Raw genomic sequence first — 16,082 nt, forward strand, 5'->3', positions numbered from 1 at the left:
CTGTTCACAAATGGCAACGTGTGCACCTTGAGTCATACTGAAAGAAACGGGCTACTGAACAACTAGCACCAGGCAATGGAAAAACAAAACAACAAAAAAAACAGGCAAAGAGGAACTGGTAACTTGCATCTGTACTGCACTCTGTAAACAGATCTGCACTTTAGACTGGGCAAGCCCTGCCCTGACCATGCTGTTGATCACTTTACCCCAGTTCCTTCCTTTTATGCACAAAAAGATCTACAACTACAGGGAACTCACCTCATCACCTGAATAAACAAGATGGGGGAAAAAACTGCCCTAAATCTTCCACTAACCACCATACCTAAAACCAGAAAGCCCATTGAGCCCATTCTCTCAACCAATAACAAGTATTAATATTGACACCTGACAGAAGAAATTTTCACATATTGAGGTTCAGGGAAGTCATTCTGGCTTATACATGATTTGGCTTGAACTTCATGCTAACTCTCAACAGCCTGTCTTATGACCTACCAAACATGCGTTGTACATCTGTTTTAATCATTAAAGAGAAGACTGAATTTCTTAAAGAGAAGACTGAATTTAAAAATCTAAATGGAGTAACTGTTTCAGGCATTTAAAACTGAGCCAGGTGCATGTGGTTTCAGACATATTCCCGCATAACTGAGGACCTGTATTTTCTGAACTGTTATCAACCTCAAGGATACCACCAGTTATGCTCAAAGAAGGCAATGGCACCCCACTCCAGTACTCTTGCCTGGAAGATCCCATGGACGGAGGAGCCTGGTAGGCTGCAGCCCATGGGGTCACGAAGAGTCGGACACGACTGAGCGATTTCACTTTCACTTTTCACTTTCATGCATTAGAGAAGGAAATGGCAACCCGCTCCAGTGTTCTTGCCTGGAGAATCCCAGGGATGGGGGAGCCTGGTGGGCTGCCATCTGTGGGGTCGCACAGAGTCGGACATGACTGAAGCGACGCAGCAGCAGCTGTCAGCTACAATTCCTTGTAACTATGCAACTATTCTGTACCCCAACCAATCCTTACTGAACAAGCATCCTTCCTTTTTGCCAGTTCCAAATATAATTCTTGATTTTTGCCTTTTTAAGCCTCCCCCATTTTGTAGTCTAGAGGACTACGAATTCAGATGCATATTGAATCTGCATCTCCCAGACTATAGTCCTAAATTTGGCTTGAGTAAAACTCTCTTCTACCCCCATTACAGAATTTCACTGATCATTCTCATCAGCATACCTTTTCAGCTCATGATATTTAAAAATGGGACACCTTAATAGAGTTAAGCTCAATCTTTCATTATTTATAACCTAACCTTATTTCAACAAGGCTTTCAGGAATCCTTAGAGATGCACAGAATTCTTGTAATTTTAGATTAAAGAGTTTCCAAGGACTCTAACTAGGGTAACACACATTGGTTAGCTCACAGAACTTACATGATGACATTAACAAGAGTGCTTCTGAAGTTCTCTCGTTCTTTATGTGGAGATTTGCTCTTTCCTCTGGAAGTAGATGGTCCAGCATGACTATCATCAATCTGGTCAAGTAACCTGCCCTTTTTCCCAAAGCGTTCCTTGTATTCAGCTTGAATTAAGAAAAGAAAAAAAAAGTGTAAATTAGTCATCTTTAAAAGTAAGTTAAAATGTTTAAGAGGTTAAAATAAAACACTGAAGTATCTTTTAATGAAAAAACTACATTCTTTAAGTTCTTAAGTAACCACATTTCCTTTCTTGAAGTTAAACTAATCTCAATCTCCTTTGATGTCATCATAATAGAAAGCTTTATTTCAAGAATACTCAATTAATTTTATATTTTGATAAATGCAAATAAACTCAAATTTTCAACGATTTTGCATAGAACCTTCTTAAAATTAAAATCATTATAAACACAGAATGTAAAATTATTTTAGCAAATTTAAAGAACTATGAGGAAAAGATGTTAACATTTACTGTAATCAATCTAATAAGTCAAAATAAAAATATTAATGTAAATAATTTAGAAGTAATGTTTACAACCTATTACAATCCCCCTTAGAAAAAATATTAGTCTTTGACACAGAGGCAAATTCTGAAAACAGTTAATCAAAGTTTTATTATAAACATTGCAATTCCTAAAATATCAGCCTTTATAGCATTTGCAATAGTCTGAAACAACTAAGACATGATATCAAGTATTTTCTGAGGAAACACTTTTGGGGTAAATTTTTCCATTTGATATAAACATAATTATAACTTTCCACTTTCATTGCTTTAACTACATGTTGTGATTTTTTTTTCCCTCCAGGAAACTTCTTTAAACCTAAGACAGAATATTAGAGTTCTTACCATATGACTGTTCATTTTTAACACTAAACTGCTCTGGAATATCTTCATCCTGCTTTACATTCAAATGGAACGATGGAGCTGCCTGCTGCCACTGGGGCTTTGTACTCACCTGAAATATGAAGTTTTAGATAGCATCAACAAAACAAGACAGAAAAAAGGCTTTTTTTTTTCATGAAATGCATAAGAATGTATAAACACAGACATTTTCTCCAACAAATTAGGACATCTTATATTCTTTGCAGCCAAACTTGAAGAAGCTCTGTACAATCAGTAAAAACAAGACCGGGAGCTGACTGTAGCTCAGATCATGAACTCCTTATTGCCAAATTCAGACTTAAATTGAAGAAAGTAGGGAAAACCATTAGACCATTCAGGTATGACCTAAGTCAAATCGCTTATGATTATACAGTGGAAGTGACAAATAGATTCAAGGGATTAGATTTTTAGAGCGCCTGAACAACTATGGACAGAGGTTCATGATGTTGTACAGGAGGCAGGGATCAAGACCATCCCCAAGAAAAAGAAATGCAAAAAACCCAAACGGCTGTCTGAGGAACCCTTACAAATAGCTGTGAAAAGAAGAGAAGTGAAAGGCAAAAGAGAAAAGAAAAGATATAAGTATCTAAATACAGAGTTCCAAAGAATAGCAAGGAGAGATAAGAAAGCCTTCTTCAGTGATCAATGCAAAGAAATAGAGGAAAATAATAGAATGGGAAAGACTAGAGGTCTCTTCATGAAAATTAGAGAAACAAAGGGAACATTTCATGCAAAGATGGGCACAGTAAAGGACAGAAATGGTATGGGCCTAACAGAAGCAGAAGATATTAAGAAGCGGTGGCAAGAATACACAGAAGTATACAAAAAAAATCTTCACGACCCAGATAATCATGATGGTATGATCACTCACCTAGAGCCAGACATCCTGGAATGCAAAGTCTAGTGGGCCTTAGGAGACATCACTACAAACAAAGCTGGTGGAGGTGATGGAATTCCAGTTGAGCTATTTCAAATCCTAAAAGATGATGCTGTGAAAGTGCTGCACTCAATATGCCAGCAAATTTGGAAAACTCAGCAGTGGCCACAGGACTGGGAAAGGTCAGTTTTCATTCCAATCCCAAAGAAAGGCAATGCCAAAGAATATTCAAACTACCACACAATTGCACTCATCTCACACACTAGTAAAGTAATGCTCAAAATTATCTAACCCAGGCTTCAATAGTACATGAACCATGAACTTCCAGATGTTGAAGCTGGTTTTAGAAAAGGCAGAGGAATCAGAGATCAAATTGCCAACATCCACTGGATCATCGAAAAAGCAAGAGAGTTCCAGAAAAAAAATCTACTTCTGCTTTATTGACTATGCCAAAGCCTTTGATTGTGTGGATCACAAAAAAATATGGAAAATTCTTAAAGAGATGGACATACCAGACCACCTGACCTGCCTCCTGAGAAACCTGTATTCAGGTTAGGAAGCAACAATTAGAACTAGACATGGAACAAAAAGAAGTATGTCAAGGCTGTATATTGTCAACCTGCTTATTTAACTTATATGCAGAGTACATCATGAGAAATGCTGGGCTGGATGAAGCACAAGCTGGAATCAAGATTGCCAGGAGAAATGTCAGGAACCTCAGATATGCAGATGACACCACCCTTATGGCAGAAAGTGAAGAAGAATTAAAGAGCCTCTTGATGAAAGTGAAAGAGGAGAGTGAAAAGTTGGCTTAAAACTCAACATTTAGAAAACTAAGATCATGGTATCTGGTCCCATCACTTCATGGCAAATAGATGGGGAAACAGTGGCAGACTTCATTATTGGGGGCTCCAAAATCACTGCAGATGGTGACTGTAGCCATGAAATTAAAAGATGCTTGCTCCTGGGAAGAAAAGTTATGACCAACTTAGACAGCATATTAGAAAGGTGAGACATTACTTTGCCAACAAAGGTCCATCTAGTCAAAGCTGTGGTTTTTCCAGTAGTCTATGGATGTGAGAGTCAGACTATAGAGAAAGCTGAGCACCAAAGAATTGATCCTTTTGAACTGTGGTATTGGAGAAGATGCTTAAGAGTCCCTTAGACTGCAAGGAGATCCAACCAGTCCAACCTAAAGGAAATCAGTCCTGAATATTCATTGGAAGGACTGATGCTGAAGCTGAAAACTCCAATACTTTGGCCATCTGATGTGAATAACCAACTCTTTTGAAAAGACCCTGATGCTGGGAAAGATTGAAGGTGGGAGGAGAAGGGGACAACAGAGGATGAGATGGTTGGATGGCATCACCAACTCAATGGACATGAGCTTGAGTAAACTCTGAGAGTTGGTGATGGACAGGGAGGCCTGGCATGTTGCAGTCCATGGGATCTCAAAGAGTCAGACATGACTGAGTGACTGAACTGAACTGAAAAAAGGCATAAACACACAACAGCAAATCACATTAAAGCCTGTGAATGGCATGGTGTGTGACATTTGGAATACATTAGCAAATGCTCGCTCTGCTGTTGGTTTGATGTGGGTGCCTATTACCTAACATGGGTGTTTATTCCACAGAGTTTACTCAGCCCCAGACATTGGCAAGTGATTTTTCAGCCTTCTATCTTGCTGGACCCCAATGCTAATGAGTTTCTCTACATTCCAGCTCCAGAGGATCTTCCTATTCTCATGACTTTATCAACTAGATTACCCTGGCAACTCACACGTTCATTCTATCATTTAAGGCAGGGGTCATAAATTCTTATACCTACACAGTTCTGGCAAGTATCATAAAAGAGGGAGTAAAGCTAGTGATGATAGCTAATCAGCACCCAGCTTCAGTGCTAGGAAACGTTACAGGGCCTTGGGGACTGTGGCCTAGGGAGAAAACCTCTGTCTTAAAAAAATGCAACAGTTAATTAGCTCGAGCCAGCTACTACAATGCCAGAATACAGACCCACTATTGCTAGAACCTACGGCTCTTCAAGAAACCCAGATGGGCAGCCTTTGAAGTAAAATGTACTTATTTTTAAGCACTGACAATTGAATCTGTGTCTTCCTTTCATATTCAGAACTTGATAGCCCATGTTTGCACTGGCTTTTAGTTTTACTCTTCCCAATCCTTTATTGCTACTTTTAAATAAACTACCTGCACACAAATCCTTTTTTCAAGCTCTTCTTTCATAGGAAAGTAAGCTAAGACAGTAAGTCAATGCTTTTCCATCCTTTCATCTGCCTTGCCAATCTTCTGCTGTGATCTTGCTCCATAAAGGATTTCAGGTGAGTGAGATGTTCACAAAGGTTTAGAATCAGGTCCCCAGCTCAGAGAGGATCAGAGCCCCCAGCACTGGGTTACCCTTGATTTCAACAACAAGGATCACCACCAGAAACAAAGGCCTGGAATGAAAATCACTACTACAGTAGTTTTAACTACTGCTGGAAAATTTTATCCAAGAACAAATTTTAATATTCAAATAAAAGTTTCTTAGTTGTTTGTCAGTGAACTTTTTAAAATCTCTTAAAAATATGATCTCCCCTAAAACACATAAAACTCAAAGAAGGCTGAAAAATGCAAGATATGGCCAAATAAGAACATGAAACCAGGTTTAAATAGCCAACAAAAGCATTTCAGACTAGTATATGCCAATGACAAGAAGGGATTAGTATTCAACTCAGCCACTGACTAGTAAGTCAGAAAATTTTAATTGAGTTTACATCTCTAAACCTGTATACTAACAAGATGCAACAAACTGAGGGTAATTTTGTTTTTAAATTTATTAAATTTTAAACATGTGTCTAGGGGAACCCCAGATCAGGGTGGCTGGAGCCCAGCAGCTGCGGACGGCCGGGCCCTGGCCCTCACAGGCAGAGAGGGTGTAGACACATAAACTGAGCTGAGAACGTGTGGTGAGGCGATGCGCAGCAGCAGGGGCTGATTTTTAAAAAAAATAAATAAATAAACATGTGTCTATTCCATTTCAAGTCCTGTATTTTAAGCTAGAAAATTTAAGATAGATTTTATAGAACCACAGAAAAGATATGCCTCAATCCTATAGAACTTGGCAGCATAATCTGGCATTATTAAAAAAATTTTCAGTTAAAATGTATATTTTGAAATGTTCATTTACTTTATCTAAGAATAGTAAGTCAAGTTTTATAAGTGAAAAACATCCTCCATCTTAAATTATCAGGAATCTTTCTGTATAAAGCAACATAAATTCAATTTTATTAGTTTGTTCTCAGCTTTTAAAATATCTTTCAAAAAATAATCATTTGGACGAAATTTGAGAGTATTATACTAAGTGAAATATGCCAGACATCAAAAGATAAATACTGTATGATTCTACTTACATGAGGTACCTAGAATAGGAAAATACATAGAGACAGAAAGAATGCTGGTTGCTGTGGACTGAGGAGTTAGTGTCTAATGGGTAGAGTTTCAGTTTGGCAATATAAAAAGAGTTCTGAAGACGGATGGTGGTGATGGCTGTACAACAATACGACTGTGCTTAATATTAATGAACTATAGATTAAAAACAGTTTAAATGATCAGTTGTATGTTATGCATATTTTATCACAATTTAAAAAAAACAACAACATTATTTGCACTGAACCTCCACTTAAGCTCAACTTCCAGGAGTTACAAGAGCACACTGAATGTCATTAAATTCAATGTAACTACTAAATGGAAAAATTTATTACAGTCAAGTATATCTTTCCCAGTACTTGTCAACTGAAAATGTTTGTTAACTGCCTCTTCCACAGAACAATGACAATTTATAATCATAACGATAAATTTTAAAAAGATGGTAAATTTCAGTGTTGGAAGATGCATCTCAAAAATCAATAACCCTTCTTACTTTCAAACTCAGAAACTGAGGCTCAGAGATGTAAGTGACTCCCTTAGATGGCAGAGTCATTAGTGACAAGACATAACCCCCAGCTTCACTCCCTAATTCCAACACTGAAATATTTCTGCTAGACCACCTTGGAAACATTTCTATCCAGAATATTCAAATATTCAGTAGAGAATAGTAGGAAATTATAGGTTACATTTATTAAGATAGTTATTTTTTATTTTATGTGCACCTCAGAATTTCTCAAACAGAAAATAATCAAATTGAGCACAAAATTAAAAATCATAATTTTAGTTACTTATTTACGAGTTTGAAAACGAATAACATTTTAAAAAGGGCTAAAACCCAATGGGAGTGTACATGTAAATTACCGTAGCCAATTGTGGTAAAATTCTTCCTGGTGTCTTAGGTTTTTCTTTGCTGGCTGATTTATCCTACATGCAAAAAAAAAAAAAAAAAAAAAGGTTTACTCTGTTAGAGCTAAAACTTATTCTCACAATCAAATTTTAGAGTAAAGCACTTAGTATCCAAAATATTCATTCAAAGGCATACTCTACTATTTTTTTAAATTCTCAATGTTTGTCTTGGAATATGGCAAGGCAAGAAAGGAAAATCGTATCCAACAATACCTATCAGAAAGCTTTAAAAATGTGCAAAGCCTCTTGTCCATTACATCATCTCCTTGGAATTTATCTGAATCTCATTAGTGTCCAGGTCTTACTCTGCTCCATCTCCCTTCTCTATCACTAAAATACCATTTTTGTCTTCTGATAACCAGAATGCTCCACTTACTAAGCTGATAGTGTATTCAGGTTAACGTATCCTCAAGTTACTGGAAGTAACATGTACTTCTTAGCAGCAACTTTCAGGAAAAAGTGCTGATCGTTTGAGTAGAGTATGATTCCATGGTAGGAATTTCACTTAGTAAGAGAAGGCACTATCGAGAATCATACTTCCATCTATAAAGCAAATAATATAAATTGTGCTAATTCATGTTGATCTATGGCGGAAACCAATACAATTTAATATTGTAAAGCAATTATCCTTTAATTAAAAATAAATAAATTTAAAAATACATATATGTTATGCTTTTTGCTAATGGTCATTTTATTTGCTCTCAGCTCCAAATCTACCCTTTTTGCCCTCCTTTGTGATTCTTGAACAGGACTCTGAACATCTGTCTTTTGCCAACCAGAACTAATAAAAGGTATCAAAACAACTCTGTGAGAGGAGGGGACTCTCTTTCTGGTTCCAGGGTTTTATCATTGTTTCCATGGTATGGCTGCCAGTTAGCATCCTTGCCCATGGCACCTTCCCAGCCTGTGGTGTGTGGCTGACCCAGTGGCAGACCCCCTCCAGCAGGGTGGCAGGTTTTCATGGGCATCCCTAAGGGCAGCTTTCCAGAAAGTTGCCCTTACATGGCAGAGGGAGATTTCCTTTCAAATTCTTCCACATGCAAGCACATGGTTTTCTTACCTCCCAGCCTAAGCCTACAAAATTTCAGCAAATGCCTTTGCCACCCAGGTGGGCCACAGCCATTTCCTCTCCAAGAGATCTTAATGTAGGCTTCAGAGAAGGAATGCATCTTCCAAGTCTCTTCCCTGAGCCTCTCTCCCACAGTCCCAGAAGGAATGGCTTTGTATCTGCCATTTCTATGTTTTCAGCTACACTATCCAAAACAGCATCCATTAGCCACCTGGAGCCACTGACCACCTGAAATATGGCTCATATGAAGTGAGATGTGTTTAACAGTATAGATTTTGAAGATACAGTACACAGTACAAAAAGAATTTTAATTATCTTGTCAATCTTTATATTGATGAGAATATATTTTATATTGATCACACCATGTGTTATGTATTGAGAAGTTTACAAAAATTACCTCATTCAGTTCTCTTTACAGCTCTGTGAGTAAGTAGTGTACCACTTTTGTGAGTATTGTATGCATGAGGACTTTTTAAAAAAATATTTATTTTTCTGCATCATATGGGATCTTTCGTCGTGGTGCATGGATTCTCTAGTCATGGCACAGTGGCTTAGTTGCTCTGGGGAATGTGGGGTCTTAGTTCCTGACCAGGGATTGAGCCCACATCCCGTGCATTGCAAGGCAGATTTTTAATGACTGGACCACCAGGGAAGTCTCCATGAGGACTTTTTCAATGAGGTAGTCTCTGCCTCCACAAAGTACACAGTTCAGTCAGTATTAAAAGTTATATGCTTTCATGCAGGATAGGAGATGGTGTGGAACACAGTATTCAAAGAAACTTCCAAAATGAGAAAGGATGGAAACTTAGCCTTGAGTCTCAACTGCATCTCCCAGAGTAGCAGCAACAAGCTTACTGAAGACAGAGTAGCAGCAACAAGCTTACTGAAGACAGCAACAAGCAACAACAGTAGCACAAATGATGACTTGGGAGGGGATATTGGGGTTGATGGTGAAGTAGAAGGTATGACAATTTTCTTATTCAGTTCAGTTCAGTTCAGTTCACTCATTCAGTCATGTCCTACTCTTTGTGACCCCGTGAACCGCAGCACGCCAGGCCTCCCTGTCCATCACCAACTCCCGGAGTTCACTCAAAGTCATGTCCATTGAGTCGGTGATGCCATCCAGCCATCTCATCCTCTGTCGTCCCCTTCTCCTCCTGCCCCCAATCCCTCCCAGCATCAGAGTCTTTTCCAATGAGTCAACTCTTCGCATGAGATGGCCAAGGTACTGGAGTTTCAGCTTTAACATCATTCCTTCCAAAGAAATCCCAAGGCTGATCTCCTTCAGAATGGACTGGTTGGATCTCCCTGCAGTCCAAGGGACTCTCAAGAGTCTTCTCCAACACCACAGTTCAAATATTAGAAAATGATTTACTGAATTCCTACCATGTGTCGAGCTCTCTTTAAGGCACTGGATATGGACAAAACAAAGTCCCTCCCCTGGTGGAGCTTACATTCTAGTGGGGATAGAGATAGCTACTTCAGAATAAATATAACACAATTTCAGGAAGCGGTAAGTACAAAGGAAACAATAAAACTGGGTAAAGGGATTGAGTGGGGAAAGACAGAGAAGCACTTGGTTAGATTACGGTAGTGAGGCCTCTTTTCAGACATTTTGTTTGAGTAAAGATGTAAATCAGGGGCAAGAAAGGGCTGGATAGGGTTGCTGCTATATTATAGAAGACATGGGCTTGGAGGCTTGATCGGCCTGGCTGGCAGCAGAGAACCATCACTGTCTCCTCTTGGAGTAACCTCCAGTCCCGGTTTGCTGGAGACAGTCCCGGTTCACACCTCTTACCTAAGCATTAGCAGTAGCACTTGCACCCTCAATGGCATCACAGTTTGTGTGATAAATTACACCATCGTGGTATTTATCACGCAATGACACACAAAGGTGTATTAACCGTCCTGGTAGCAATAAATAAGGTCAGTGAGAAGGAAACCAGAGTCATTACCGAGGATAGTTCAACAGCTTTTAATAAACCAGGCAATAGGAGATAATGGACCTTGATTTACAGAAAATGCTAGCGACTGAAGGTCACATAACCTTGTTAAGACACAGCTCTGAACCTCTGCTCCCCTGGTCAGAAAGATCAAAAGGCCCTGTATTAAAGTAAACACAAGTCTTCATCTTGGTTTTCAAAGCCTCCTCAATATGCTCTAAACTTTTCACTTCTCAGCATCTGTTATAGTTACTTCATAGCCTTGTAACTCTAATCAGCCAATGAAAAGTGACCACCACATCAGGTAGTTTAAGAAGAGGTGTGCCTCATTCATAGCAGTCTCATTCCTGCCACAGCCAGTGAGGAGGCAAGTGTTTCTGCCAGTGTTGCTCTAAGGTGAAGGAGAGCTAACTGATTCTCATCTGACTTCACATGATCAAGGGGTAATCTCTGTTAGGTTAAGTCTCTGAGATTTGAGGGTCTGTCTGTTATTTCAGCTAGAATTAAGTATCCTAACAGAGCCACCAATGTGTCTCTCAATATCCCTGTTAAAATCAACACTTTCTTCAAGACCAATACTAAATTTAGATTTAAAAAAAAAACCCTCCAATTGCAGGTGAGCAATTTTAAAATATGTATAGCACTCTCTTGGTAATTCTCTTATTGTTTAAATTCTGTCTGAAATATAATTTGTGTATGTATTTATCCTGCTCTCCTACCCTGATAATCTGCTCCATCTCGGCCTACTAATAATTCAGTCTTACAGAGTTGGATAAACTGACCTTAAAATAATTGACTTTATCATAATAAAAATTATAAATTGGTTAACCAAGCCTTTAAAAAATGGCAGAGCAGGAAAACCCTGAGATCACCTCCTGCCATGGGCACACCAAAATCACAAATAGTTACAGAACTCTCAATGAGAATGACCTGAAGACTTATAGAAACATATTCTGCAACTAAAGATATAAAGAAGAAACCACAATAAGACATGTATGAGGGACAGAGATGTTACATAGTCAAGTGACTCACAAAAAGGAGAATAATCTCAATTGCAGAGATTCTCCTGAAGGAATCTCTCTGAGCTCTGTATGAGGCTCTCCAGCCAAGAGGTCCTCCAACCAGTGAGGCAAGCCCCTGGAATGTTTGGCTTTAAAGGCCAGCATACTTGTTTTTTGGGAGAGCCAGAAGGCTCTAGGAAACCAGACTTTACTCTTAAAGGATACATGCAAAATCTCACACTCTCCAAGGCCCAGGGCTGAAGCAATAATTTGAAAGGAGCCTAAGTCAGACCCACTTACTGATACCAGACAGCCTTCCAGAGAGGAAGGAGGCAACTGGGACTCAACTTGGAGACACAAATGCTGGTGACAGCCATTTGGGGGAGCTCATTCTACCATAAGGACCTTGGTGCTAGCAAGTGCTGTTGTAGAACCCTCCCTCTAGCTTACCAGCACTGGTACACAGCCTCACCCACCAGCAGACTAGATGCCATCAACCCCTTTCAGCTCCCAGCCACCTAGAAATTTGGCCCTAGCCATCAGAGGGGCCCAGGAACTGGACCACTCACCATCAGGCAGACATCAGATCCCAGATCCTGGACCTTGCAGACAGACACATCAAGAACTGGCTTTACCCACCAGGGAGGCAGCATTAACACTGGGACCTGGCCTCACCCACCAGTGGAGCCAACAGCAACTCTGGGACCCTCAAAGCCAGAGATCCTGAGATGTAACTCCAACCACCAGTCGACCAGCACTAGCAACATTACACTGCCTCACTCAACAGCAAATGAACACCAGTCCCAGGAGCACCCTCAGTCCTGGCACCTTGCCCACAAGTAGGCTGATATTAGCTCTGGGACACCAAGACTTGCAGCCAGCCCCCCTCAAGACCCCACTCCACCCACCAGTGGGCTGGCACTAGCTCCAGGACTGCCTGGAGCTGTGCAACCAGCCTTCTCATGACCCAGCCCTGTCCACCAGTTGTTGGCAGCCTCCATACTTGGTAGGGCCTCGCAACCAATCAGTCTGGAGAGGAGGTAGTCAGTAGTCAGCCTGCCATGGCAGAAGGGCCCACATAGCCCACACAGAGGGCACCCTAGAGCACTGAGCTCTGGTGACCAGAGATGAGTATGCTGCTGGGCCCCACAGGGCATCTCCTACATAAGGCCACTTCTCCAAGATTGGGGAAAGTATCCAACTTACCAATTATATAGAAATAAAAATACAGAATTAGGCAAAATTAGGAGACAGATGATATAGAGGAATAGATCAACACTAGATGACAGAGTAATGGAAATCATTCAAGCTGAAAAGCAAAAAAGTTTTCAATAAGAAGTTTATGAGTTTAATGTTGTTCTCCAGGACAACATTAAATTTACCAACACTCACATTATAGGGGTCCCAGAATAAAAGAGAAAGAAGAGAACACATTTGAAGACATAATAGCCAAAAACTTTCTTTATCTGGGAAAGGAAATAGACATTCAGGTCCAGGAAGCACAGAGAGTCTCAAACAAGATCAACCCAAAGAGAGGGCCTCAACATTACACACTGTAAATTAAAATGGAAAAAAAAAATTAAAGATAGAATATTAAAAGCATCAAGGGAAAGGCAACTAGTTATAGATAAGGGAACTCTCGTAAGGCTATCAACTGACTTTTCAGCAGAAACTCTGCAGGCCAGAAGAGAGGTGGCATGATACAGTTAAATGGATGAAAGGGGAAAAAAGCCTACAACCAAGAATACGTTATGTGGCAGAGTCATCAATCAGATTTGAATGAGAGATCAGTTTTACATACAAGCAAAAACTAAAAAGAGTTCAGCATCACAAAACTGACTTTATAAGAAATGTTAAAGGGAGTTCTTTAAGTGAAATATGAAATTATGAAAGGAAAAAAATCACATACACAGTGAAGAAAGATCAACCACTTACAAAACTAGAAGGAAGACTAAGAGGTAAAGTAGTGAGATTGAAAGTAATGATAATACGATAATAGTAAGGGACTTTAGGACCTGACTTAATCAATGGACAGATCATCCAGACAGAAAAAGTAATAAGGAGACACTGGCCTTAAACAATACATTAGACCAGATGGACTTAATAGATCATATATATAGAACACTCCAACCAAAAGCAGCAGAATACACATTCTTTCTAAGTGCCTATGGAACATTTGCCAGGATATATATCACATGCTAGGCCACAAAACAAGTTCCTATAACTTAAAGAAGAATGAAATCATATCAAGCATCTTTTCTGATCATAACTGTAGGAGTCTAGAAATCAATTATAAGGGAAAAAAAACTGAAAGAAAACCCCACAAATACATGGAAGCTAAACAATATGCTACTAAACAACCAATGAGCCAGTAAAGAATCAAAGAGGAAATAAAAAGTACCTGGAGACTAATGAAAATGAAAACACAATCCAAAATCTATGAAACACAGAAAAAGCAATTCTAAGAGACAGGTTTATAGCAATAATACAAGCCAACCTCAGGAAATAAGAAAACCTCAGCAAACAACCTAACCTTATACCTAAAGAATAGAAAAAGAATAAACCCCAAATTAATAGAAGAAAAAAAAAACAATGATTAGAGCAGAAATATACAAAATAGTTCAGTTGCTCAGTCATGTCCGACTCTTTGTGACTGCATGGACTGCAGCACACCAGACTTCCCTGTCCATCACCAACTCCCAAATCCTACTCAAACTCATGTCCATTGCGTCGATGATGCCATCCAACCATCTCATCCTCTGTCCCCTTCTCCTCCTGCCTTCAGTCTTTCCCAGCCTCAGGGTCTTTTCCAATGAGTCAGTTCTTCGCATCAGGTGGCAAAGGTATTGGGAGTTTCAGCTTCAGCATCAGTCCTTCCAATGAACACCCAGGACTGATTTCCTTTAGGATGGACTGATTGGATCTCCTTGCAGTCCAACGGACTCTCAAGAGTCTTTTCCAACACCACAGTTCAAAAGCATCAACTCTTTGGCACTCAGCTTTATTTATAGTCCAACTCTCACATCCATACATGACTACTAGAAAAACCATAGCTTTGACTAGACAGACCTTTACAAAACACACTCAGAAAAAAACAAAAAATAGAAAGGATCAATGAAACTAAGAATTTTTATCTTTGAAAAGATAAAATTGATCAACCTTTAGCCAAATTCATCAAGAAATATATAAATAAAATCAGAAAATATAAAAATAATATAAAATCAGAAATATAAATAAAATCAGGCCCCAATAAAATCAGAAATGAAAAATAAGTTATAACATATCACAGAAATACAAAGGATCACAAGAGATTACTATGAACTGTTACATGCCAATAAAATGGACAATCTAGAAATGTACAATCTCCCAAGACTGAATGGAAGAAATGGAAAATTTAAACAGACCAATTACCAGTAATGAAACTGAATCAGTGATAAAACAGAAATTCTTCCAAACAAAATCCTGGACCAGGCAGCTTCACAAGTCAATACCAAACATTTAAAGAAGAATCAGTACCCATTTTCTCAAACTATTCCAAAAAATTGCAGACGGAACACCTTCAAACTCATTCTAATGAGGTCAGTATCACCCTGATAACCAATCCAGCACAAAAAAGAAAGACACCACAAAAAAGAAAATTACAGGTCAATATCACTGATGAATATAGACGTAAAAATCCTCATCAAAATTTTAGCAAACCAAATTCAACAATACAGTAAAAGAGTCATATACCATTAACAAGTGGGACTTATCTTGGGGATGCTAGGATGGTTCAGTATTTGCAAAATCAATCAACATGATACATATTAGCAAACTGAATAAAAACCATATGATCATCTCAATAGGTGCAGAAAAAAAGTCTTGGACAAAATTCAACATCCAATTATGATAAAAACTCTCAAAGTGGGTGCAGAATGAATATAAGTGAAAGTGTTAGTCACTCAGCAATGTCTGACTCTTTGCAACCCCATGGACTATAGCCTGCCAGGTTCCTCTGTCCATGGAATTCTCCAGGCAAGAATACTGGAGTGGGTAGCCACTCCCTTCTCCAGGGGATCTTCCCAACCCAGGGATCAAACCAAGGTCTCCTGCATTGCAGGTGGATTCTTTACATCTGGGCCACCAGAGAATATGCCTCAACATAATAAAGGCCACGTATGACAAGCACACAGCTAACATCATACTCAACAGTGAAAAGCTGAAAGAACTTCCTCTAAGATTAGGAAAAAGACAAGGTTGCCCACTCTCTCCACTTTTATTCCACATAGTATTGGGAGTTCTAACCACATCAATCAGACAAGAAAAGAAATCCTAATTGGAAAAGGAAGAATGGAAACTCACTGTTTGCAGGCGAGATGATACTATGTATAGAAAATTGTAAAGATGCTACCAAAAATTACTAAAACTCAATGAATTTGGTAAAGTTGCAGAATACAAAATTAATACAGAAATCTGCTGTTTCTATACACTAAAAAACCATCAGAAAGAGAATTTAAGTAAACAATAT

The 16,082-nt window shown here is 39.0% G+C and overlaps 1 protein-coding gene across 4 annotated transcripts in view; it reads right to left on the bottom strand.

Annotated features, from left to right (window-relative positions):
- Positions 1 to 16,082, bottom strand: part of DNAH7 (dynein axonemal heavy chain 7) — a 252,750-nt gene that overhangs the window by 223,528 nt on the left and 13,140 nt on the right. For all 4 annotated transcript variants that reach the window (XM_061440697.1, XM_061440686.1, XM_061440708.1 and 1 more), the window contains exons 3-5: positions 7,518 to 7,580; positions 2,319 to 2,427; positions 1,431 to 1,578 (exon numbers count right to left, since the gene is read on the bottom strand). In XM_061440697.1, the coding sequence (XP_061296681.1) occupies positions 1,431 to 1,578; positions 2,319 to 2,427; positions 7,518 to 7,580 (320 nt within the window). The remainder of the gene's footprint in view (positions 1 to 1,430; positions 1,579 to 2,318; positions 2,428 to 7,517; positions 7,581 to 16,082) is intronic.

Source organism: Bos javanicus, chromosome 2 (genome assembly GCF_032452875.1).
Source record: "Bos javanicus breed banteng chromosome 2, ARS-OSU_banteng_1.0, whole genome shotgun sequence".
Taxonomy (NCBI): domain Eukaryota; kingdom Metazoa; phylum Chordata; class Mammalia; order Artiodactyla; family Bovidae; genus Bos; species Bos javanicus.